General features: G+C 38.9%; 1 protein-coding gene across 1 annotated transcript; it reads right to left on the bottom strand.

Moving 5' to 3' along the window:
• Positions 1-372: 372 nt before the first annotated feature.
• Positions 373-26966, bottom strand: NRDE2 (NRDE-2, necessary for RNA interference, domain containing). Its single transcript, XM_039712507.1, has 14 exons — positions 26747-26966; positions 22946-23054; positions 20653-20871; positions 18429-18578; positions 17454-17916; positions 16853-17255; positions 13161-13294; positions 11044-11164; positions 8865-9040; positions 7801-8187; positions 6514-7442; positions 4225-4363; positions 1791-1862; positions 373-1150 (listed from the first exon to the last, which is right to left on the bottom strand). Exons 1-14 carry the CDS (start codon positions 26823-26825, stop codon positions 1025-1027), a joined length of 3507 nt encoding a protein of 1168 aa, XP_039568441.1. The 5' UTR covers positions 26826-26966; the 3' UTR covers positions 373-1024.
• Positions 26967-27907: the final 941 nt, after the last annotated feature.

Below are 27907 nucleotides of genomic sequence, written 5' to 3'. Positions count from 1 at the left end.
TTTGGGTATTCTGTGGCTGCAGGTATACTTGTTTCAGATGAAAATGCAGTTTCTGAGTCCTTGGGTCTCAAGAGTAGGGATGCTACACAATCCTTTCCCTGTTTCTGTTTCACAAAATAAAAACATAACATAACTGTATCTTTAAATTGTTACCATATTTCATATTACTTTTCTAGGACCTTGCTAAAAGCCTCATGGACTATAAGCTCCTTTTAAAATAATAATGGAAGACTATGCCTTCTTGGTGAGAATCAAATACAGATCAAACCTCTACTTCTCTTACAACAATTGCCTGGAAATGAGTCAAAGCCAGTAATCAATTACAAAAATTTGTTTAGAAAGTGAGCTGCTTACAGAAGCATTATGGACACGTTTTCATTTTTAATACACTCAGTTCTATTAAATTAATACACAAAAAACAAGTCACTTTTGAATTTTCAAATATTCAGGTATATTTTTCAGAAAGATTTATATTTAAATGGTTATCTGTCAAAACATACCAAAACAGGTGCCTGCTCAAAGAAAAATTTAGCTTTTACAGTATATGTACAGATGTAATGGCTGTTTGACTTGGCAGTTGCATATGCACAGCCATACCATGCTGAAGGAAATCACTGAAGTCTGCCAGCTGGAGGACAGTGCAGCATCCATTTGGCAGATGTTTATTTCCTGTGCTGCTCATCAAGCCATAGCTGGCATGTACTGAACCTCTGCTGAACTCTAGGGAATGTAATTTCAAACAATAGAGTAAGAAATGCAGACAACTTCCAACAGGAGGCTGTTGAAGAGGCTATCCCAGAGACATGGATCCGTTATTGTGGGCAAAATGCAGTGCTTGATTCCAGAATACTTGCAGGTAGTAGAACTCCATTGTGATAGGAATTTATATAAAATATTTAACAACAAAAAATGTCAAGTACATAGTACCCAAGTCCCAACAGAGTTCCTGTATGAAAAGAGATGGATCTAGTTGTTAGCTTTGGAAGCAGCTTCTGTACTTCCTCCACTCTGCTACAGTCTTCTTTTAGATCTCCAGCAGCAGATCCAGCTCTTCCATAGGCACCCGCACTCTCAGCTCTTTTTCAGTCATTAGGTCAAGCGTCTCCTGCACATCCTCAGGGAAATACTCTACTGCATCCATATAGAGCACCTGGAAAGACAGCAGGAACATTTTCTGTGCTACCTCTCTAGCAAGAAACACAGCATAAAGTAGACAGCAACAAGTCTGTAGCAAGATCATAAGAAATACCACGTATTCTTGAAGGTAATAGGAACAGCATTAGTACTCCTTCAGTGACAGCCAAGTAGGTGTTTAATCAAGTCTTCCCAAAGTCATGCTGAGTAACTTTATTCCAAAAAATAAAATGGAGGACAAGAGGCATTGGAGCATTTGCAGCATGTACACACATTACCTGAGGAGTTGCAGGTTCTCTCAATTTTATGTATTATTACATAAATAATTTTTTATTTAGCTATGTATTTCTGATACTACCATGCTCATGATAGAAGTCTGAAAGACTCAATCATTTCTAGATCACAAAGGATTTCTTACTGCTGTGCCTCAATGCAACACCTTTCTGTTTGAAACACAAACTGCAGTGGCTATTGATCATGTTTCCATTTAAGATACATTTCTTATTTGCAGAAAATCCTAACATAACTTCCTCAGAAACCTCTCCTTTTATTTGCATACAACTTCTTACAACAATTACTAAAGCTAAACTTTTTTTCAAATACAAAACTTTAAAAAATAAAGTATGATGACAAGTTTACCTGTTTTCTGTGCTTACCTTTGCCCAAGGACAGTTTTGAAGGGCTTTATAGAACAATCCTTTACTTTTTTCTTTCTTTCCTAGTGAAGCCTATGTGATAAAAAAACATTCACACTTCAGTGCAGTAATAGCTGAAATACTGAAACAATTACTTCTGAGACAAAGAAATGATTGCTGAAAAGCTCAGTGTTCTTCTGAGAACACTGAAAATGAGAAATCATTTTCATTATATGTTGTGGTAGCTATGTATTCTGTCAGGTTACACTCTTAAATGTCTTACAGGAGTTTCAAGGCTTTACTTGTAAGACAAGGAAGAGAACCAGGGCTCAGCTACTCAAAGGAACCTGGGCAGACCAGGAGCAGAACACGGTGCTTTGGCCACTCTTGATGTGGTATCAGATGCAAACTTGCTGATGGTCCAGACTCATCATCAGATCCTTATGGAAAGGGCACTGGTGCCAGTGTCAATCCCTGGGCTGCAGCAGCAGTGGCTGGCCTGCAGCAGGAGTTCATGCTGCTGACTGCAAGCCTTCCAGCCTGGCAGCTCAGCCAGACTCCAGCCCACATCCCTGCCCACTCACCCAACCCACGTTTCATCAGCAAAGACAAAACAGATCTATAGAACTTAGGGTAAAACTGAACAAGCACAGCTTCTTCTATGACTACATCTGAAAATTTAAATGTTTCTGATTGATTTTGCTTCTCTAAACAATGTTATCCCAAACTATTACTGTATTTTCCTCTATCTTATTAGAATCTAGTAAATACTCCTTGTTGTTCTTGTGGAAAAGGTATCTTCCATGAATGAAGCACTAGTGATAAAATACATTATAGGTGATCTTCAGGATTTGTGCATACTGGGGTGTCATTATTAGTTTGTAAACAATAACAGTAATTCAGTTGTACATTCCTACATACAAAGTTGTATAAAATATTTACAAACATGTATTTGTGTAGAAATGGTCACAATTAACAGTCCCACACAAGAGATCTCAAACACAGAAGAAGATCTCTTCTTCCCCTGCCTCCCCTCTATTTCACAGCCTTCTGACTGCTGATCCCCTTCTGACAGCTTATTACACCAGGGGACAAGAACAGAAGAGTAACACTGGGGAATGAAAGTTATTACTTGAGTGTTTTCATCTCCCATATTGTACTTTGGAGAAGCAAGAAAACCAAGATGGCAAAGATGACTATATTATTTTATTTATGTACTTCCATGGGGAACTATGGAACAAACAAACATTATTGCTTTTCAGCATTAAACTGCAATGCCAGTTAAGTAACTTTTACATGCAGCTTTTAAGAATCAAAAGACTGTCAAAATTGAAGGCAAGTTACAGAAGCTATAGCTATGTTTTGCCTACCATGCATTTATTTTGCATATGAACTGCACCTCAAGTGCTGAGGGAGCTGGCAGATGTCACTGAGAGGTCACTCTTGACAGTCTTTGATTGATCACATCAACTGGGAGAAGGACCCAAAGACTGAAGAAAGTAAAACATCACTCCTGCTTTCAGGAAGGGGAAGAAGATGTACCAAAATGAACTACAGGCTGGTCAGCCTCACCTTGTACCCTGGGAAGGTGACAGAACACCTAACCCTGGAAACCATTTCCAGGCACAAGTGAGAAGAAAATCAGCAGCAGACAGTGTGAATTCACTAAAAGTCATGACTGACCAACTCAATAAACTGCCATGATGAAATGACTGGCCTGGATGATAAGGGGAAAGCAGTGGACATTGTCTATGTGGACTTCAGTAAGGCTTTTGATACTGTTTCCTGTAAGAGCCTCCTAAATAAGCAGTTGACAAAAGAACTGGATGCACAGACAGTGAGAAAACTGTCTCAAAGAGGGCCCAGAGGGTGGTGATCTGTGGAACAAGTCCAGTTACAGGTCAGTGACCAGCAGTACCCCTGGGTACTACTGGGACCAATCTCATTTAACACCTTTGTTAATGATCAGGCTAATGGTGCAGAGTACACCCTCAGCAAGCCTGCAGACCACACCAAACTGAGGAGTGGCTGATACACCACAGGGTCATGCTGCCATCCAGAGGGATGACAATGGGATGAAGAAATCAGCTGACAGAAGCCTCAAAGTTCAACAGGAAGTGCAAATTCCTGCACCCAGTATATGCTGGGGTCTACTCCACTGGAAAGCAGCTTGACATCCATTGGTATCTCATGGCATACTTTTACTGTGTGACAGACACAATGTCTGCATCTCTATTAAGACTACACTGTCAGGAGCTATTACTCCTAATCCACATGAATTACCTTTTCCCTGATGTTCCCAACAACAAGGAGCAGTACAAGTCAAATGTATTTCCTTGCAAACCACAGAGCCACAGCAGCATTTAGTATTCATTTTCCTAAGCAGTATTCCAGCTGTGTTCATGAGAATTTCAAATATGGCAAAACAAAACAAAACAGAAATTTTTCTTCTTACCATGAAGTTCAAATACATTCTCCATAGCAGTGGACAATGGGTACCATTTTCACTCTGAACTGCATGTTCAAACAGAGCTACAATCCGATTTGTTAATCCGGTTTCAGGAATAGTGCAATGTATTTCACCAGCATCTGCCCTGAAACACAGAAGAAACAACAGTCCTTTAAACCAAGCCAAGGGACCACATCTGGGTAAGAAGGGGTAGAGAACAATGCACTGTTTCTGTTCACAGCACTGTATACAGCTAGGTGTTTTATAATTTGTGCTACAAACTCAATGTTATAAACCAGATTTTTAATACTTGCTAATGCAATCAACACATTTCTAAATAGAAAAATTGGGAAAAAAATATAAATTAAGTTTGTGAAAAATTCCTGTAGTATGTACAAAAATAATTTCTCCTTGAACATAATAATCCACTATCATATGATCTTACAACAGCCTACTTCCAAGATAAATTATCATTCTAAGCTTGGCAGAGCAGCTCAAAAGAAATTCAAGTCTGGATGAGCACATCGTCTTCTGTTGCCCAGGCAAGTTTGTTCAAATTTACCCATCACTTTTGTAAGGCCATACATTGGTCTGCAATCAAGGTCAGAATTACAACTCTGGATTTCAACCACAATTACAGCAGCAATTTTCACCCAGAGATTCAAATCCCTGAGTTCCAGACAGAACACAAAAGCAGGTATACAGTTTTCACCAAAGCACTGGTTTCCTTCACCAGCTCATACAGACTGGCTTACTTTTGCTGCTTGAGCTCGACAAACCAGACTGGAGCACTGATGGCACATCACTTGTCTGTGCATGTTCTCTTAGCCTGCCAGCTTGATCCACTCACCATTAACACCTGGCTCCTAACCTATCTTTTTTTCATGTGTCTTTGAAGTAATTTTTCCTCTCATCTTAACCTTTGCCATGAGGGAAAATTATGTAACTTACTCTGCATGGAAGCCTTGCACATAACAGCAACTTAAAAACATTCCTGTTTTACCCTTTGTGCTCATTTTTCATCTGAATTCCATGCGCTTCAGGAGAAATACAAACCACAATATGAAATAATAGTCAGACACAGCACAGACATTTTCTTATTTTGTCACAACATCACAAAACATTAGTTTTATGCATGACTGACAGGCCACTTATCTCCCTGTTGCAGTAATTCAGCTCTGCTCTTGCAACCCCCAGCTTGAGCCTGATAAATATAATCTATAGGAAAGGCTTTGCTAGCAGTGAACAATCTGGAAAGGAACTCAACCTCACAGAGAAAATAATTCTGAAATTTTCAGTTCCAAGTAACAGTAATGAAAACCTATCATAGTGTTAATCTGAAATTAACAGTAAATCAAATCACAATCCTCCTAGAATTCTTATAACAATTTAGGATGACACAGACTAACAATTCAGGAATGTCACTATCATGTCTGAAGGCCTGTTGCCAGCCTGCAGCTGGCAGAGAAGTGGATGCACCATTATTTCAAAGTATACTGGTAATTGTGTAATTTCACCAAGTGTGAATATTGTGAGCTTACAGCTCTGTAACACTTCCAGGTAAGTGTTTCCTAGAAATCTGTTGTCATGCAGACACTACCAAACAAGCTGTCAATGTCACTGGAGATATGTAGGTAGCAGTGGACAGGCAGCTCCAAACAATGGTTAAGAGACTAAGCTCTAAGAATGAACATGTACCTTGTTCCCCTTATCTCCTACCCTTTTCTGCTTTCCCAGGAGCAAAAAATCTGAGCCCAGACCACTGTGAATTCATGGAATTTCCAGCATTTTCTACTTAGTAACAGCCCCATATGAAAACTAAACTCTCAAGGACTCACTATGGAAACAGATCTGCCACAACTGTATTTGTGATTCAGGAGCAAAGTAGGGCAGCCAGCTCAGGCAGAAACTGCAGCATAGCTCTGTGTTATGCTCTTTATTGCTGTAGTACTAAAAGGCAGCAGTTTCTAAGCTCACACTGTCTATCTTGGCCATCTAAGCAGGCTTAGTTATTTAAAAATTCCTTAAAGAAATGTGTATCATCCTGATGCTAGTAGCAAGTCATCAAACAAACTCAAACACAACCTGGCTCAGGAGAAAGGACATAAGGCTATCACCCAGGGCTTTTATTCTGTTCAAGATTCTGCCACTGACTCCCTGTTCAGCCCTGAACAAAAACCTCCAGCCAAAGCTTCTTCACCTGCAAGAGGAGAACTCTGAGAGCATTTTCCCTCCTATGTTGAGTGATTAGACAGATTCAAAACAGCATAATTGCAAGGGGCTGCAAGGTGTTACCTCTGGACCTTCTCTGTGAGTTTTTTTCTCATCTGCTCTGCTTGGATTGCAAACAGCCACGGCTCTAAAGACTTAGTAGACCTTGTGACACTATCAAAAAATCTTCGTGCTTTGCTGGCACTGTGAGACTTCCTTTGGATGTGGATGTATGACCTCCAAAGAGACTGGTTGCTAGGATACCGTTTCAGAGCCTCTGTTAGTGCCTCTCGCAGGGGATTCAAAGGATAAACACTAATTTTCATGTGGAATCTCAGCAAATTTGTATGCAGCAGTGTGACAGCTTCAAGAGCAGTGGGAAAATTCAGAATGCCAAAATTCTCTCCAGTATTTTCACATTTCTGTGAACCAGAAACTTCAAGTTTTTCTGAAGCCTGTGTATATATTAATACTGCAGCATCAATCCCAACAGTCAAATACTGAAACAGAGCATAACAACCAACCAGGTTAACCAGCTGATCAGTATCATTGCCCTGATCCTGATCAGAAACTGCTGTTTTACTTAAATAATCCTGCAGTGCATGTTCATATGTTTTACGAGCTTTCAAGACATTCACAGGCAACACCTGTCCCCTGTAGGGCACATAGGGTCCATTTTCAGTCAGTTTGGTCAATATGTGAACAGCACGTGACGTGACAGCTCCTTCCACACTTTCCAGCAGCTCCGCCTCCAGCTGAGCGTACAGCAGGCTGAGGCTGCAGAGCTGAGCACTCTGCAGTCCTCCTGTCCCTGCTGTGCCAAGAGCTGTGTCAAACACCTTCCTGGAATCCTCTGTGTTACCAAGCAGCCACTCTAGGTAGGCATAGAGCTTCCAGAGAGAAAGGTTGTTTCGGTTGTCAGCTGCTTTAAGAAAATTCTTGGCCAACTTTTTACTCTTCCTCCCTTGTGCTTTTAGCTTCTTTTTCTTTTTTGCTTGGAGACACTGAATTACCTGCAGGGAAGAATAAACAGAGTGTATTCTGAGAGGGATGGAAGCAGAAAGGAGAAAAAAGCCCCTCATAGCAATTTTTTATAATATAATTACAAAATCATATGTTATCATACAATAACATTATTTTTTCAAGTTTTGCATAAATTTGCTACAGGTATGCAGTCTTTAACATGTACTGAAGAAAAGGGGTTTTAGGTTTTCTTTTTTTCCCCTTGTGCAATCTTAAGTGGCATTTTCTGATTTGAATACTTAGTCCTGCAAGACAACTTTCATCAAGACTTCTTAAAATTCAGTATAAACATTATTACAGAAGAAAGCCACACATCACAACGTTGATTATAGGCAGACTCCTCATTACCTTAGATATTTCATACTGTAGCCAACAAATGGCCAGGTTAGATTTTTCCTTTCCTGTAAATATCTGGGACAGAACATGGAAGACATTCTGTATGAACTCCTCTCCTTCTTTGTAGTGGCCTATCTGATGTCTGCCTCGTGACATTGTATCCATATGACCAATACTGTTGAATCCAGAAAGTGGAAAATCCACAGAAGTCAGTGGTTTGTCATCATAAAGCACACTCTCAAAGATGTTATTTTCATCCATGGCAATATAGAGACCAGAAGGAAAGAGTTTACTTGTACATGGAACTCCCAGGAATTGCAAAAAAGAGTACAATAGCTGATGTTGGAGCTTTGGATTAGAAAGACGGATTAAAGATGGCCCAAGATCATCAAATAACACCTAAAAAAATCCAAATTAAAACAAATTCCATTAATTTATGCAACCAAAAGCAGCAAAACTAATTTATGTAATTAAAGAACCTTTTCAAATCAATAGTATTTAGAGTTATCATTAAATAGTATAAATGTCATTCAAATGAAAAATGGACAAGTTAAACAATCAGGTTTTCCAGTCAGGATGTAAATTTACTATCAAGAGATTTCTTTGCCTGTGAACAACAAAGAAAACTTTAAAAATGAAGGTCTGGAAGACTTTATTCATAGGCCTTTTAACACATTCAAATTTGAAAATCCATGTCTGACTTGACCTATTTCCCAAGGAATAAAAAATATCCAACTATCCGACTTGAAGGCAATGAAACCTTTGTTTATTTAATGCACATCTCTTCTTAAACACATATTTCTGTGAGATTTCTCCACACAGATGACAGAACCACTGAACAGCAATGACAGACTGTTTTGCCTGCAGACTTTCCAAAGTTTACCATGAGCCTCCCATGGTTTTCAGAAGTCTCAGCACAAAACCTCAGGCAAATTTTGAATTTCAAAGAAAAAAATCTTTTTTCCAAACGAAGAAAAGTATTTTTCTCCTAAAATATCCATAAACATGGCAATTAATTCAAACTAAAGCATAACTAGGCCTTATCATCTCCCCTTGTTCTATTATATCACAGTGACCTGTCTTTCTGGATCTTCACAATCTTCTTCAGTTTCCTTTTTGGTTTTGTCTGGCCTCCAAGGTAACCAATGCCTTGCCTCCCGGGAACATTCAACATCCAGCCAAATATGCCACTTGGGAAGAGTTTTATCTTTTATTTCTTGATCTTCATCTATGTCTTCCTCATCTTCATCATCTAAAATCAAATCAATATATATACACACAAAATTATTAAAGAAAAATTATCCCACCAAATCTAAAGGCCAGGTATGACATACACTTTAACTACTTTAACAATGGAAATAAATATAGTGCTAATAAAAAACCACACAAAACATAGCTGACATTTTCCACATCACAGTTCTGGGTTTTGACTCCAACTCTGAAATAGGAAGGTAGGAAGCTTCCAAACTTTCAGAAGCTGTGAATCAGTGTCAGCACCCAAACTTTTTCACAGAGGAGAAGGAAAAACACTGACAGCCTGTGGAGCAGTTTTATCAACAGCAACTTGCAAGCAACAGCCAAGAGTCAGTCATCCTTTTGTGCAATTTACATTCTTCACTTCATACCCGAGTACAAAATTTCAAGTATCAATACTAGCATGCATAAAACATTTTAAGAAAACCACTGAACATAAAAAATTGTACTTTAATATTAAACTCTGCAAAACAAGTTTGGCCATGTTGCTTTATAATAAGTGGTATTTTCAATATTTTAATTAATTTGCAGTTGAAACCACCCATGTAGTTACACACACACACACAAAAGGATGTGCTTAACCACATCCCACTTTTATGATAATCTTTCTGGACTATTGGATACAATTACCATATTTTTCCTCTTAGAGCAATATATTAATTCTGTGCAGAAACTGATGAGCATCTATAGGCAAAGGGAAAGCTTGTAGAGATGTTTCTTTTTTATTGCTGAGGAAAAAAATTGCCCTCAAAATTTGATGGTTGCCTGCATTATAAAAATCAAGCTATTTCTACACCACCTCCAAACTCTTGATCCTGGTATCTGTCATTAGCTAGGTGAAACACTCCCAATCCCAGTTCTTCTTAAATTAAATTTGTAAAACAAACAGGTGGATGCAAGATTTTTACTCTCTCTATATTTTTGTGATCAATAGTATCCCCTTTAGTCAGCAACTCTATAAAAAAAGACAGCATTTCCACAATCTAATCAAAGTTTGAAGAAACCTGACAGTTTTAATGAACACACTCAATTGAAAATTGCACCTGGACTTTAGGAGTTGACAAACATGGGGAAACCACTGGTATATACTGGAGCTGCCCAAGACTGGCAGTGGTCCTCTTCTCAATTTGTGAACAAAATGCCTACAGCCATCAAAAATAAAACTGCTGAACTCAGTTAGGGGCCAAGGAAATTCCATCTTAATCCAGGGACAAGGGAAGCACATAATTATCTTTCAGTTCCTTTGCTTACTAAAAGCAGACCCAAACTTGCCTCACCAGAGCTGCTACAGCAGGAGTAGCAAAAGCAAAGACCACTCATCTCTGGTCAGACATTCCAGCCTCCTGCTTCTCTGCAAGCTATATCTGCCTGAGAAACAGTCCTTGACATGAAAAGAACTACTGTAGCCCACCATACAGGGTGAGACTAAGCAGCAGGGAGTGTTTTCTGCATCCCTGCTCATCCAGAAGCACTTCAGACAGGTAAAGACACAATTCCTTCATTTTCTGCATCACAAAAAGAAAGGAAATGTTTTCCTCCTATTTTAGCAATACCTTTGCCTGAGAAACTAAAGTCTGATTCTAGAAATAGAATCATAAACCTAGGCATCCTTGAAACAACTGTCATCTAACAATATAATCCCACTTCACCTTAATAATATGGTGAAAAGGTCTTATGGGAAGTAGCTTCCTCTCACTTTTGATGGGTGTGACTCTGCCAAGTACTCACACCTCTGGCTTTTTCAACATGAAGTGGAGGATATGCCATCCTCCTCTAATTCTCACTGCAGGAAGGGCAACAATGTTCCATAAACAGTATCACACACAGAACATTCCACCCATGCTACTCCCTGTGAAATATGATACACATTCTCTTGATATCAGTAAATATATTTTAAAACTTGTATGCAAAAACATGACAAGAATCAGATTATATCATTCTAATAAAAAATGTTTAGAAGAACACATAGACATACAGCTACACATATTGAGACACACATACCAGGTTTAAGAACAACCCAGCCACCCTTTTCTTGTTGGTGCATCCATGCTTTCCAGCCTCTTGCTCCTTTTTCTCCAATTCGTGGTTCTCCACTATCCCAAAAGGGTTCAAAGAATTCCACCTATTGTTTTTGACAGGACCAACCAAAACAAAACACATAGAAAAATAATTTTTGCTGTTGTACAGACATTATCTCTGTCAACTTAGGTTTCCCAGACCCTACAAGCATGTATCTGGATATAATTTCTGTATCTGAAGACTTTGTTAGATACTGCTTAACATTCAGCAGGCACAACTGAGCACTTCAGTTATGGCTGTGGCACACAAGGACTGTCATCAGCTCTTCTCAGAAAAATAAAGATTGTTTTAAAAGGTAACAGGCTTTAAAGAAAGCAAAATACTTTTGTGCCTACAGTCCTTTATAGATCTTTCAAGGATAAAGATCCAAAGTCCCTAAAGTGTGGTTTTCAGAACCCAAAACTCCCCTCCTCCCTAACTTCTACAGCACCATGAAGAATTTGGCTAATGGAATGATAATTCAATCACACGCCTATGGTCAAATCAAAATGTTACAGTTGCACATAAATATGACTAAAGACAAGAGGAAAAAGATCTATAAGGACTTTAATCTTTCAGGATGGCCAAAAAAGGTCAGGGCACTGTCCAGTGAATCACAAGTTCAGGATTCTAATCCTAGTGACTTTGTCATTAGAGCTCAAGATACACAAAACAGAGGAGGAATTAATGAATCTAGAGATGACTGCATACTCGCAGTGACAATCTCTCACCCATTAAATGCTTCTGCTGTGTACCAACCCTTGGCTTGGGCACTGAGATGTGACTATTAATAAAAACATTAATAAAATTTACTCCAAGAAAAACCAAGCACCAACACATGAGAAAATTCTAGGCTTACAGCAAACTGCAAAATATAATTCTGCTGCTTGTGGATTTATTCTTTGCTGCAAGTGAGAAAGCGAACTGTGAGAACAGTAGGGAAACAAGTAATTCCAGACTGAGTCACAACACTTCAGTAAGACAGCAGAATGTGTGATCAGCTAGTAAAGACCAGTAAATCTGGCATTTTCCTATTTTCAAGAACTGCATTTTCCAAACTAAACATGGTCGTTTTGAATCAAGACTCCTTTTCATCCTGCTCTAAGATTTTTTAAATACTACAGATAATCATGCAGTTTTTCAAATGACTGGAACTGTAACTACATGTATCTGTGCAACTACACCAGCTCCTCCACGACAGCTATGACTGAACTCTAAATTTTAGCTCTTTAAAAAGACACCACTATTTTTTAACCTGTAAGATTGCTCCATTTGTGGGTATTAATCAAGAGAGCAAGAACTGGAGTCTGAGTTTCTGGGAAGACAGTGAGGTAACTACAGCAAATTTAATTTTATCTTCCACAGCAGCCCAGCTGCCTAAAGGGTGGCCTTTCTACCACTCATTCCAAAGGAAACAGTTCCTAACAGTTCAGTGGGATGATGCTACTGGCATCTAATATTAACTTACTTATTACTAGTAGGGTGCATGTGCAACATCCTCCTGAACAAATTAAGAGAAAAAGTGATTTAGTACTTCAACATTTACCATTATAAGCTGAACAGAATCTCATGGGTCAAATAAAAGGCACTTGAGAGCATCAAAGTCTTCCTAATGTAGCCATCAAATTAATGGAAATAGGTAACAGAGAACCTAAGAAAATTTGGCAAAAACTGTCTGAACTGAAAGATTTTATGTCCTATCAGCTCTCTCCATCACCAGTAACAAAACAACTGCATTTTGGGGAAAAGAAGCAGGGCAAGTGCTACCTAGACACAGACCTTGGTCAGCTAGCTCCATTTTTTCAATTTTTAATTATTAAAAAAGATATGAAATGACTGGTTATCACACTTCTACTACATACAGTGAAAGCAGTCATTTGGCCAGTAGTTCCAGAGGACCCACAAGCATTTTTTCAATGCAAGCATCAACTTGAAGAACATCTAAGTAAGCAGTTATCCAAAATGTTTCCCTATGGCCTTAAAAATTCATCAACATTTTTCTGGTACAGCATTTTTGGTAATACATAAAGACACACACCCATTTAAATGGAAATTGCTACCTGTCCCCTTGTTGGCAGATCTTTTACACTGTCAGGTTTAAAGAAGGTGAAGTCAATCAGAGCCTGAAACAAAGACACTGCTTTCTCAGAATGGCCAGCCTGTCTCAGAAAGTGGCATTGCTGAATAAATATAGCTGTAAAGAAAAGAAGATAAAGTTTTAGTATTTCAAATTTGTTGCAAAGTATTTTATGACAGCCCACAAACATAAAGATACACACACACAACATGCTGTAGAACATAATTGCTTTGGAACAGTATCAAAATCCAAACCATGGAGGGTAACCAGCATAAATGCATGTCAAAATGGTCACAGTTTAATGAACTTAACGATTGCTCACTTTAAAGGAGCCAAAGAGATGACTTTTTATGCCTGCCATACATGCACTGTCCTTACTGATGGGAAGTTAGACACAGTGCTCTGCACTTCACTGTATCCAACATCTGCCACTGTGTCACAGCTCTCTCTGAAGATGCTGGGCATTATCACAGTGCACACAGGAGCTGATAACAAGAAAAATCCTTTTTGCCTCAGTTTTGCATGAGATATTTACATTGATAATATATAATTTTCATTCCAATTGTCATTCCCTTTTTCTGTATGTAAGGCCTGAGTTAAGAGAAGTCCAGTCTTCTGGTCAAAATATTACTGCTCAAAAGTAGGGAAAAGCCCTATACCTCACTTTTCAACAAATTATTGTCTAACCACTGCCACAGTGCTACTGCACATTGAACTTCAGTCTCAGCTTAAAAAGGGAAGCCAAGTCCCAGTGTTCCTCTCCATATTTTGCAACGAGAGCCTTCAGTGAAGGAGTTGGAGAAGTAACAGGTATTATAAACACCCCCATTATGAGGCAGCTCAAGGACATTTCAGTGATACTCAATCACTCCAAATGACACTCCAGTCTTAACACAATGGAAGCCATTTAAATTGCTTTAAATCATAACAGACTTGCAAAAAACTCCAAGCCCACAAAGACTTAAACAAATCACTGACAGCTTGGAAAACAGTAAAACAGTTCTTTAAATACTACTGTTCCTTCACTAAACACACAGTCTTTGGAGGGTTTTAAACAATTCAAATATTAGGTGTCTAGATACACACATGTAACAACACAGGTTAGCAGCAACTGCTCTTAGTCATCATGATCTTCTATTTATCACAAGGGAAAATATTTACTCCTATTATCTGCATTTAGACATGTATCAGATACATAAAAACCTGAATTCAGCTAGAATATACACACTGGGCATTTAATCAATTTTTTTCTGCAAAGTCAATGACTATTCCTGCTAACAAAGGCTCAGATTTCTGAAGGTATTTAAACAACGAAAACAATTATTAAGTTTATAATAACAGTCTTCCCAAGTATTTTAACTAATTTAGGCACTGTGTCAAACTGACACTGAAAAAATTGTCCTTTTCTACTCTCCCAGCTTCAAAGATGAACTTTGATTGAAATACTCTGAATGTAGAAAATGCCTCATCAGGATTTGCTGCCAAACTGGTGCCAAAAATAAATTACAGTGCAAATTTTTCTGCATTTAAAGAAAAAAGTATTTGATGAAATGCAAGGATCAGCATTTTCTTTGTGGCAAAAACTGAAAACAGCATGAATACATACTTAATTCAGTCCATGATGCTAAGACAGTTCTGCAGCTGAACTGACCTAGAAGATAAGGATGTTTCTCCCCAACCAGGGGGTATAATTTCAAAACCAGAACTCTGTTTACAGAGCAAAAATTAAGAATACTTTCTATTAACCTGCTTTATATTAACAGTTCCTAGTAAATTTAAATTATTACAAATTATCTCAAAATTTATGTAAAAGCTGATCTACCATTTTAAATTCAGCGTTACCTTTTTAAAATTTCTCAATACTTAAAAAAACACCTACCTATTTCCAAGCAGCCAGTACTCCATACTGAACTGAACACTAGATGGCACAGTCCCACACTATTTAAAATTAGAGCTCTTACACTTTGCCCTTAGAAAAGGTCAAAGGTTGAAGATATAAGCTTAACGTACATCTACAGTGCTACTCACCTCATAATCAGTTTGTGAAATATTCTGTATATTTATCTTAATGAACAATTTGGTAACCTTCCTAATAAGTACACTGTCAATTAAAACTCTGCCCAAGAGTTACATAGTTGAGTCAATAATAAAGAAATCTCAAATCAAGAAGTCTCCCAGTGAAATTTCTCTAATCCTTTCATTTGAATTCTGAAGAGGAAAAATAAAATACTTGAGAGTGTTCATAAACAAATCACTGTAGGCTTAAGACAGAACAACAAGAAGTTACTTGTAGTTCCATTCCACTCATGAATTTGAGTTCACTTTCAGTTTTAGTTATCTATGGATATTGCCAGCAAAAAAGTATTCAGAAAAACATCAACCTAATATTAGTTAACTTGCTAAAGAAACTCTATTATAAAAAATTCTTATAGCAGTTGATGAACTGCTTCATGAGTTTGTACTTCATGAGTCACATACATTCAAATATGTGCAGGAAAACAAAATGGAAGAAAAACCTTCTTTCCAAAACCAGATTCTGAATAAAACCTTTGTCCTGAGAATCACTGGTTGGTGTGCAAAGTGACTGAAATATTGCAAATCAGACACGCAGAAGCAATTAGAATCAGGCTGCACAATATCCACTGGCCAGCAGAGCATTTTTCCTTTGCAGCACTTTTTGCAGTGCTTGATCCACAATGAATCAGCCAAAGACCAGATGAGATCTGAACACCTGAAATCAGTTTGATAACCCAGCATCTCCATCTATAAGTCCAGACTGGATATTGCATAACATCATTGCTCCAACAGGAATTACAGGAATGGATAAAAACAAGAGGTTTCTAGGACTATGATGCACATGAGAAAAAATGGACTCCTCCTTAGTCTCTTAGATTGAAAACTAATTTTAAAATAAAAAAATTTTTTAAAACCAAGTAAAAAATACTCATGGTGACACTAATCTTTCCCCGCCATCAATGTATTCACAGATCAATAATCACAATGACACACCAAGGTAGAGGAGTAAAATTGAAATGGATAGGTTAAGTCATGTAGCTCCAAATAAATTTAAAACCATGCCAGAATGAACTGAGCATGAACTCATTTCTTTCCTGAATCCACTCCAGCATCCTAACTATCTGACTTATTTTCCTTCCAGGGATAATTATATAATAAATTATAAAGTGGTAGATGTATGCATAGAAGAAATACAAAAGGCATGATCACATGGTATTACAGCTTAGAACTCCCTATCAGACTGGGATTCTCAACAAGATTTCACATCAGACTTGTAATGTTCCTTCTCTTGTCTGGATTAAAGTAATCAATTGTAAAACTTCCGAACAAGAGATAATTTCTCTTTTCACAAGTCTGCCTTTTATAAAAGCACATCTCCTGGCTGTTGGCTGTGATTCTCCAGTCTTGACATTGTACTATAAACCACTCAGCACATTAGACTTTAATGGATGCTGTATCATAAACTGTCCTGGGGAAGAGAAGGATCTGCTGTATCCATATTTGGTTGGAATATCTGCTTTAATTCTCAGCTAAGAAACCAGGATGCCTGACATTTTGAAGAGAAGAGAAGCTTCATGCAATACACAGAAAAATCTGTTCTTAATGCAGTTAAGCTGCTGCAAAGAACAATCTGACCATAATATGCAGAAAGAACCTTACCCAGCATAGCTTCCTCAGTGCCAGGCAGCAGAGGATGGGATACCATGCTGCCATCCTGTACAGCTGCCAGTGTTGTCAAACATTTTCCATAGAGACTGTTGATCTTTGAAACAGAAAAGGTAGTGAACTGACTTTGACAGAACAGAAGGTATTTCTTCCACATCTCTGGATTATTTGGATGTAAAAAAATTAGCTTCTGCCATTCTTTGATCACAGCTGGTGGTTCCCAGAATTCTGTGCAAAGCTTCAGCCTGGCAAGTTTCAGATCAACATTACTTGGATTGCTTTCAATTGCCCTCTCTAAAATGGCCAGTTTCTTTTCCAAGATTAACTTCAGTGATTTTCTCCTTAATTCCTGCTCTCCTGTACTGGCATAAGGGCTAGGTCCTCTCATTAATTCATCCTAAAACAAAAAAAAACATCATTACAACCTTAGGAAGAATGATCACTAGAATCACAAGTATGCTGACATTTGTGAAGATGAGTTAACAGTTCACTCCTCACCAAGAAAAGATATACAGTTCAAAACTAATGAAACGACAATATAGTGTTCATGTATTTATTAGTTATAATAAGCAACAAGGTCCGTTAAAATACATACCTGAAAGGAAATAAATTCCATCCAAGCATTAATATCTCTTGGGTTTTCTCTAACTTTCTTGTTATATTCTTCCACTTTTGTCATTAGACTGGAGTTCATGTTTATCCCAGGCTCTTGACTTGTTTGCTGTGTATTTACAGACTCATTGTCTGCACTCTTGCAGCCTTTTCCTTGTAGCCACACTGTGGTTGATGGATCATAAATGCCAAGAGGATTTACTTCTGGTGTGTCAGAAGAATCATCAGTTTCCACTTGGGAAACTGGTATAAAAGCAGGTGGATCAGATGGAGAATTTTTGTTACAAACAAGAATCCCATCTGTGTTCAGCATCTTCACATTGCTCTTGGTAAAGTAGCGCTCAGGTCGACTCTGTGCTTGCTTCCTTTTTGATGCAGAACTGTCCCAAATTATGCACTGTTTCTTTGCATCTATGCCAAGACAGGACTCCCCTTTCCTTTTATACCTTGGAAGGGGAAATACACATTAGAAAAGATAGCTCCTTTTTGAAAGAAATACTTTCATTCAAATTAACCCAAATAATGTATGCATAGACCTTCAACATTTAAGAACGTGGTAAATTTCTACTTAAAACTTCAACTTACCAATTCCTTCAGTACCATCACACTAAGCTTCCTCTGAATTCAACAATATATGTCATACTCAGAAAATAGCTCTTGCTGAGCTTGCCCAGGTCCCTCTGGATGTCATCCTGTCCTTCAGGAGCATTAACAGCACGACTCAGCTTAGAGCTGTGAAACTTACTGAGTGTGTACTTGATCCTGCTGTCCATGCCATTGATGAAGAACACATTAGGTAGCAGTACAGAATCCCTAGGGATATCACTTGCCACTGACACTAGCCCAATGCCAAATCAAATTTTGAAATAAGCTACTCAGTTATTTTTTCTCATCTTCTATGTAAAAATGCTGCAGACAGACTCAAGTGACTCTGTGATAGCTTGGGTACATTCCATACCTTGCTATGTCCCCACGATACAAGGATTTGTAGGCCCAGTTTGCAGGGTCAGGTTTCTTGTCTATCCGGAAGGTGTCTGCTCTGGGGTCCTGGATATCATCCAGCCAAATAGAGCCACTGCTGGCAACACCTGATGCTTTCTTACCTAGACTGCACACAAGGACAAGAGAGATATTCTAAGCATTTGTGCATATATTCAGCATTCACATAACCCAAGACACAATTAATTTCTGTAGTTCACAGTAATTTAACTTACTCAAAGTCATTGTGCATGATCCACTCTTGCAAAGTCAGTCCCACACTTTGAATAAAACAATTAGAAATACCCTAATACTACCATGAAATCAAAACACTGAAAGTCCTTGCACTTCCAAAATCTGAATTTGTGATTATGAATGGTAATAACCAGATTTAACCAATCAATTTAATCAATAGCTCGGCACACTATAATCCAAAAGCCACATATTACTACTTTCAAAATTTACTCTTGTCTTGGCAAGATGTTACAATCAAGAAAAACAAGATAATCTGTAAGAGGATTGACTAGCTGTAATTACACCCAGGCATTTGATAAAACAGTGTGTATCAAAGTGGTTTATGGATTACAGTTATACAAATGAACTTAAGTGGAAACTGCAACCTGCCTCTGAACTCTAGATAACTCTGAATTTCCAATCTGGATTCATGGTACAATTATGTGAGTTTTAGAGTCTTGAAGAGCTTTCTAAAACTTCACAACACTTTTCACATTCAGAGTAATTCTGTGAGACTTTTGAAAATTCAATATTCTCTCAGCGTCAACAATTTCTGGAAAGTAGTAAAAAAAGACACCATGAAAGAACTTCAACACTTGCATTTGGGCAAAGCACTGGCGGTCTGGCCCAGCGTGGCAAACAGCTCATGAACCACACCCAGGCACCCTTCCAGCATGGATGAGTGATGGGACTGAGCAGAATGGGTTTAGCACCCAAATTTTTACTGTCCTTCCTCACAGTCAAGGAAGCCTTAGCCACCCCAAGCCAACAAAAGTTCTCATGAAGGAGGAGCCACACTGGGCTGAAGGTATCCGACAATATCGGCAGTACCTCTGCCACTCTTGCACAGGGAAACGATGGTACCTTGGCACAGACACATGCCACCAACCGCCTTTCAGCACCTGATCAATCCCCCTTGAGAAAAGTAGCAAACTGGGGGGAATTCAAGACCACCCAGTCTACATCAATTGTAACCATTTCTTAATGTCACCTAACCCTCACTCTCACCCAGTCTACATCAATTGCAACCATTTCTTAATGTCACCAAACCCTCAGTCTCTCCACAGGAGTAGCTGCAATGTGTGAATTACAGCCAGAGCTGCTGATGCCAAAGAAAACACAGGAGCCAAGGAATCAGAGAAAGGCAAAATGGCTGCTCAAACTAGCAAACATGAGAATCAGGAGAAGGTGACTCACTGCCAACTGGACAGGGCCACCTTGAAATGTTAAAAACCCAGCAGCCTGAGGAAAGCACTGCTAGGTATGCCAAACCTGGATATTTGCTGCATTCACAGAGCCACTTTTGCTGCTCAAAGATCATGATAATCACTACATGCCTATTCCCTTGTTCCATAAAAAATGACATCTCAACTAATTACACAGTACTTTAGAGCTCCTGGAATTAACAAAGCAGATTTAACAAAACAATTTCAATTGCTCAAATACTCATACAGAAATATTACAAGCAGAAAGTATGAAGCAAAATATATGGATATAAAAGAAGTATTAAGTCATAAAACAAATTTTGTCTTAAAATGAAAAAAAGGACACGTTAACTCTGTGAGAAGGAAGTTACATCATAAGGCAAACCCAGTCACATATTAAGATTTTTGCACTAATTAAGAATGTTTAATGCAATCACTCTCCAAACCCTCACAAAAGATCTGTGAAAGGAAAGAAGATGCTTACAAAAACTGAACATAAGCCTCTACATGACTCTAGAAATTTATTTCATTACCACCATACCATGCTTTGCTCTGTACAACAGCACTTCACTGACTACTTTAGTCACAGTTTTTTGATATGATTAAACAAATGGTTCTAGACCTAGAACCACCTAGTTTTGAATGCATGTTTAGTCATACAAAGCTTAGAAAAAGATGATCAGCCAATGGTAAGAATGTCAGTTGAAGAGACAAGCACAAGAACACAATGAATTTACATCTTGCATAGTGTTAATATTTACATACTTTGCTGCTGCTTCCTTTTCACTGCTTTTGCCACTTCCTTTGTCCTTGATGTGCTTAGTGTCCACCTCTGATTCACTGCTACTGGAATCCCCTTTGGTTTTCTTTTTTGTCTTCTTATTGTGGTGATGCTTTTTCTTTTTCTTTTTCCTTTTCTTACTTGTCTGTTTCAGACTCTCATCTGTATCACTCTCCTCTGACAACTCAGATCTTGAGGAAGTCCTGCTTGGAAAAAAGTATATGCATTTACATAAACCTATACAGCTAAGCAGTAAAACTATTGTGGACCACCACCGTAAGAAAGTTCAGAACATTCTATTTCTTATCTTTATTCTCCCTGTATTTTTTGAGATGCTAGCAGTAACATACACAGCAAAAGTGATCTAAATCTGCATTAAATCACAACTACATTTTTCAGCTGCTGGAATTACTGACAGCCAGTCTTAATGTTTTAATTGTCAAAGCATTTTGATGGGTGATCTGTACAAATAGCCATCTGTTACCTTTGCCAAATTAAAGCAGATGACCGAGATGATAAAATTTCCTATCTTTGCTAAACAACTTAGGTCATGCTAAAAGACTGAGAAATCTTTCACTGTAACCTGCAAAAGAAACAAGTCTTAATTTTTTTCCCTTTTTTTATGACTTATATAAGAAGCATCAAAATGACACTTTAAAAATCCCTTCCCTATTAAAAAAATCAAATCTACCAACCAAGAAATAATTTTTGATGACTACTGAACTAATGTTATCATATAATAAGAGTATAATGTAATAAATAACACTATGTACACACACACTGTGTAACAGACTATTGAGTTATTGAGAGATCACACAAAGGACACATAGTTTTGTCAAAACAAGTGTATATTACTGTACATACCACAAAAACTCCCACACTTAATAATCAAATGAATAATGGAGGTCTTCCCTAACCCTTAATTAAAGCACAAGCTCTTTCAAATTTTTTTTCTGCAGTCTTTCAATGAAAGGAGTGACAACTCTCATTATTCCTAATACATCAATAAAAGAAAACATTGTATTTCAGAAATAAGGCATCTCAAGCAACAGCCCTGACACATTTTTTTAAGGACACTAAGAAAAAAGAAACCAAAGAAGAACCATTAGTAGATCTTTAAAACAAACAGGCACACTTCTGCAAATGAAACAAAAGAAACCTCTCAAAACCACCTACCAGGTTGGAACAATTAGTTTTTATTGAACTGAGATGAAACCAATTAGTTTTTATTAAATCAAGTACCCAAGTAATAGGCAGAACAACTCCCAAACAACAAACACCCAAACATTTTTCTGCATGCTATTTTTTAACAAAGTCCTTTCCTAAGATGAAATTAATATGGTGGGTTTATTATGTCATTCTATCTGATGGTAACTTGCAAAATCCTTAGCCTTGTGACATTAAAGTCCTAAAAAGATTTGAACAGACATAGCAGAATATATGACTGATAAACAAAACATTGATTGCATTTCAAACACACAATGCATGTAAGTGCAAGACTAAGTATGGAAAAAGATGTGCTTAGGTATGCTTGGTTTTATAAAGATATTCTCTATCATGACCACCAACAAACATCATAGACAAGGGAGCTTGTATCAAATTAAAAGAGACTAAGGTTTTGAATTTGACAGGTACAAGCCGACTGCATCCACTATTGAGTGCTAGTCACAGTGTAGATAAGGCAAGTACAGCACCAGTGAACTCAGTGAACCTGTCAAAACCAGCTCTTCAGCAAACGTGGCTGCTTAGAGCTTATTTCTGCAAAAGGACATCATCACCCACTTCAGCTGACCAGCACGTTCTACAGCCATACTCAACTTGATACATGTGATATTTCATTAGTTCACATCAGCAACTGTTTTTCAAAAAGTAAAAAACTCAACTGTGAAATGGCTGATTTTTCTGGTTTCCACACAGAAATCATAAAGATGATGCTTAATCTTTACATTATTTCAAGGGTCACTTTAGACATTCAAAAGCTAATGAAGAATGATGATTGCTCACTTTCCTCTCCATTCCAAAATAACAATCACTTAAATGCAGCTCTGAGAAAAAGAAAACGTGAATGCAATTGCATACATACAATTTCTCATTATTTTAAGTTAAAAGACATGGAAGCATTATTCATTCTTTTACACAGGACTCAGTTCAGGCATTTTTAATACTGAACAACAGAATGAAAAGCAGCTTTTAGCTTCTGAATTTGGTCTTATATAACAAAAGGTAAGCAGGACAAAAGAAAGAGGCTATTTCAAAAGACACTGAAGTACACTCTACCTTCTTAATGGGGATTTTTCAGGAGTGAGACTGGCAGCTTCTGTAGTGCGCTGGTGCAGTAACAGTGCATCTTCTGCAGAGAAGCTTGGGTTGCTAAGCCAGTCCAACTCTGTAGGTAAAAAAAAGTGTGAGATCAATACAAATTAGCTGGCTGTGCTTTTTTTAAGTTGGGAGTTAATCTAGTCAGCAGACAGTTAAATTCACAGCAGATGTCACTAAGTCATGTGCAATAACTGAGCATATTGGAAAGCACTCAATGAAATTTCCATTTAACTCATACTGAAAGCAGATTCCATGTTTAATACACATCTCTATTACATTAAAAAAGAATCTATCAAACACTCCTTTTTATTATTTAAAAGTTCTAACTTCATATATTTATAGACTGTATAAATCTGTTATATATGTATAAGATAATCTTCTGTATCATAATATAATTACTACTGTATGTCAATTATACATTAATTTCTATATACAATAGAGAATAGAAATATTTACATATTTTAAAAATGAAATTTAAAAATTACAGAAAAGTGTAATTAAACAAAAGGTTTGGTTAATGAATGCAATAAAGCTTATACAACCTTACAAAACTGCACTTTACTGACTGTGAGGAAAATATTCTTAAGACAGTTTTATTGATAGGCACATCCATTACTGATAAGAATACCCAAGTGTTTTATACATGGCCAAAACGTGGCACTGCATTCTCAGCTCTCTAACCACTGAAATATCATCAGACCTTTCAACAATGTTAAAGAAAGCTATTTGATGCTAATTTGGATGCACTAGTCAGCATTAAGCATTCTGCATCCAAATCACCTGGTAAGAACGTGGAAGGGAAACTTTTTGTCACCATTTTACTGATATTAAAAGTTTCATAACGATTTTCAGAGTTTTCATTTCTAGAATTCCTTTAAGCATGTGAAATTTTTTAGCTATTAAACAACAAAAGTTATTTAGTGTAAATACAGAACTTAACAGCAGTCCCTCCAGTGCCACACTGACACGAGGAACAAATTTGGTCCCCGTGCCTCTCCTCCATGCTCTTTACAATCACTTTTGCCTCAGTGTTCTTCCTGTCACACTCTTGTCTTTGTGCTCTTGACTACACTGACCTCTACTCCTTAAACAGCAAGAATTCATTGTCTGTCAAGCCATATATCTCTCTTCCATGTAAAGTATTTCTTTCAGAAACAGAATTTTGGTATGAAAAGCTTTCTTCTGTCTCATGTCCCTGAGCTGTTGTCCACAAAAGGATTTAAAGCAGAGTAGGCTACAAAACAGTTTGTTAACCTAAGTTAAACATATCAAGAAATACATAAAATAAAGCAAAGCTACAGTTTGTGCTTCCCAGGAGTCCACCCCCATTACAAAAGGCCCCATGAGGAGTGATCACCTCCCTGGCTCTTGAACCTCCATCTCTGTGCATCCACAACTCATGGCACTGTCAAGACCAAAGCACACCTCCCATGACCAGCCCAACCAACGTGCTGCAGAATCCACCAGGCACCATTCCCAGCCTGCTCATGAGGCTTGGTTCTACCTGAGCAGATAAGATCAAACTGCATCTTTAATGCACTGAAGAATCACTCTGTGAAAGTCAAGCCCTGTGGCACAGTCGATACACCTCTGTGGCTACAGCTGAGATGCTCAGAATTCCCCAAGGACAGCATCTTCTGAAGAATTTTACCAAACTGACCTAACACTCAGACAGAAATGAGCAATTTTTGCCATTATGCAACGTGCAAGTTCAAACTGCTTGTAAATAATCTCAAGTGAATCAGTTAGCTGGATGCCAGCATCTCAAACACCACAATGCACTGCAGATACCATCTCTTCACTTGTTAGGCTTTTTTCTTGTGGAATGCCTAAGAAGTTTATAATTTTTACAGAGCAGATATAAAATACCTACTTTTCAATAATATGCATGTATTTGTTAAGTGTTTATGAGCAGGAGTAATCGAATGACATTCTCTTTATACCTCCTCAAGCAAAAAGAAAAATTAAGAATTTACAGTGCATGTCTACAGAGACAATTTTTAAGAGTTACATGAAACCTTTTGTTGCCTCTCAGGATCCTGAAAATCTGCTTTCAGCAAAATTCACTGCATCATCTGACCTACAGCACAGTTCAGCCTGCAAATAATGCTTATTAATGTCAGCAGGGTTACTTATCACCACTGCTCTCATCATGGCTACAGATAAATTCGCAATTTATCTTCCACCAAACACTAATCAAGCTTGACAACATAATTATATCAAAGCATATAGAAAATTGCAGCACTCTAGAGGCTGCTGCAACTCAGCAATTGAACACAGGAAGCATAAGCATAGCTTCTGTTTCTGTTTCAGACAGCATTTCCACTTTAGAAATGGTTTAGGAAAGTTTTTAAAAGTATGAGGAGACTGGTTGGCTGCATGAAACATGACCAACACATACACATTATTACTTCAGCTTTTACAGTAAAGCTATGAAGCAGTCCTAAATGTCTGCTAAAAGCACCTTTGTTTTACATAACACTAAAATCAAAATACTCTGGGATTATGATGCACTTTGGCTTCACATCAGGTCTGAGCAGAGAACCATCTATCAGAGAGACAGATGCCTGTCAAGTTCTCAAGTTCTCACAAGCTGAACGTGTGAAATTTGATATACACCACCATAAATGTGGTTCTGAGTTAATATTTAATTTTTACAACTCACATTAAAATGTCGTTGCCAACAACAAAGTACAATATTTATTAAAACATAAACCAAACAGATTATGTTCCACTTTTGTCAATAATTCTCACACAAAAAGCTTCCACTATACCAAAATGTAAGTCATAAGCGATGCTAACAACTCAAATCTGGATTTAAAAGTCAGTCTTACACCTTTTTCTTTACAATGTGATCTTCCAGACAGGTGGCCTGAAGTGACATAGGCTACTTAAAGGCTAAATTCCTAAAGTTTTAAAATATAACCAAAGTCTTTTTACCTGAGAATTTTACTGCATCTCTGCCCGACAGAGCAGCTCCTCTATTCCTACACACTGTATCTTGGGATCTTATTATGTCCACTACTCCCTCCACCAAATGTCAGTAGCAGAAAGGGTCCTGAATGCAGCCAGAGCATCTCTGCGCTGGCAGTGAGTGTCACCCACCGCGACGCCGGCAGGGCTAACCAGAGCTGGCCAGAACACGAAGCTGAAGCACCACACCGACTGCACCAAACGCACAAGGAATGGAGCCTAGGTGAATAATTCCTTGGTTTCCCTTTGCTGTGGCGTCTAGGGAATGGGGAGATTTAAGGGTGGTAGAACCTGACAAGCAAAAGGAAGGGTTCTTTCAAATCCTGTTCAGTAAAATTAGTAAACTTAGTACCTGCTTCACCGCTTGGCATTACACCAGAAAGTGTTACTTACTTTAGTATCACTATTTATTTTATTAATAGTATCACTCTCTAGACAACAACTACAACAGTCAGTGTGATACAATAAATCATAATCTCATTCGTAACCTTCCAAAAAAGTTCTTTACAACTATGATTCGGCTTAATACGCAAGGAATTAAAAAACACTTTTCAAGATATCCAAAGCTAGTGGGGGAAAAAAGAAAAAAAAAAAAAGAAAAGAACAAAACCAACGGCAAACCAAAAGCCCCGTGCCGCGCTCCGCAGCCTCTGGGGGCGATGGGCCCGAGCCGGCGGCAGCACCGCGAACACGGCGGGGCGGAACACGGCCGGAGCGGGGCCGGCGGCGTGTGCCGAGGGCCGCTGGAGAGCTGTTAAGGGAAAGACGGTTCCTCCAGGACTTTACCTCTCGTGGAGCCCTCGGAGCTGCCGGCGGCGGGCTCCCCGGGCTGGGCGGCCCCGGCGAAGGCCGGGAACAGCGCCATGGCCCGGCCGCCCCCCGCCCGAGCTGCCGCCGGCAAGATGGCGCCGCGGCGCGGAGCGCGCTGGGAGCGGTAGTTCTTCCGCCCGGCCCCAAGATGGCGGCTGGGCAGGGAGGCTGGGTACTGCGGTCACTGCCGGCGGGCGGCTTTGTGTGGGCCGCCGCCTACCGTGCGCCCTCCGCCGCCGCACTGCGGGACTGGAGCAGGGAACTGCTGCGGGAAAAGGCGGGAGGCAGTTTCCAGAGCCAGCCCGTCCTTCCCACCGCCCTCATCCCTCACGAAGCTGTCCGGGAAGGAAGGCCCGAGCGGTGTCTGCGGGGGCTGGGATGCTCGGCTGTGGGAAGGATTGCTCGGCTGTGGGAAGGATCGCTCGGCTGTATGGAAGGTTGCTCGGCTGTGGGAAGGTTGCTCGGCTGTGTGGAAGGTTGCTCGGCTGTGGGAAGGTTGCTCGGCTGAGAGAGGCCAGGCGCTCTGCTGGCAGCCAGTGCGTGCGGGCAGAGGCGCCGCCCTGGCAGCCTGGGTCAGGCCCTCAGCGAGGGCACGGGAGCAAATCGCCTCCTGCCCCTTGGCCTCCTGAGCGGCCGTCACCCGCGAGCCTGATGGCATCCCTGAGCCTGCCCTCCACAAAGGAACTGCAAAAGAATTGTTTATGCTTTTCGCTTTGTGCTTTCTTGGACAGGATGTTCCGCTTCTTAATTATGCATTGTCTGAAACAGTATTTCCCTTTTTTCCCTCTAGCCAATGCCTGATTCTTGTATTGTGAGGAAAAAATAAGCACCCTAGTCACATTTTCTGCAAAATTTTATACCCTATTAATATAGTTCAGTATTCTTCTTCAACTAACACGTTTGCCTATTTGCTTTGTATGCTAAAGCCACTCCATAATATTTTCCTTGTTGAATTTCTTTAGTTCTTCTAATTCTTACTAATACTAATGCCCGACCAGAATTTCATGTAATGATTAAGATGTGTACAGTGAGTTTAGGGATTATATGGAATGATGACGACTGGTTTGTTTTGTGCTCCTTTTCCAATGCCTTCTGATCATTCTGTTTGGCTTTTGTCTTCTCCTGAGCTCCAGTATC

This window comes from Passer montanus, unplaced genomic scaffold (assembly GCF_014805655.1).
Source record: "Passer montanus isolate IOZ18808 unplaced genomic scaffold, ASM1480565v1 scaffold27, whole genome shotgun sequence".
Taxonomy (NCBI): Eukaryota; Metazoa; Chordata; class Aves; order Passeriformes; family Passeridae; genus Passer; species Passer montanus.
Note: the sequence above shows the minus strand (reverse complement) of the source record. Positions and strands in the feature narration are given on the sequence as shown.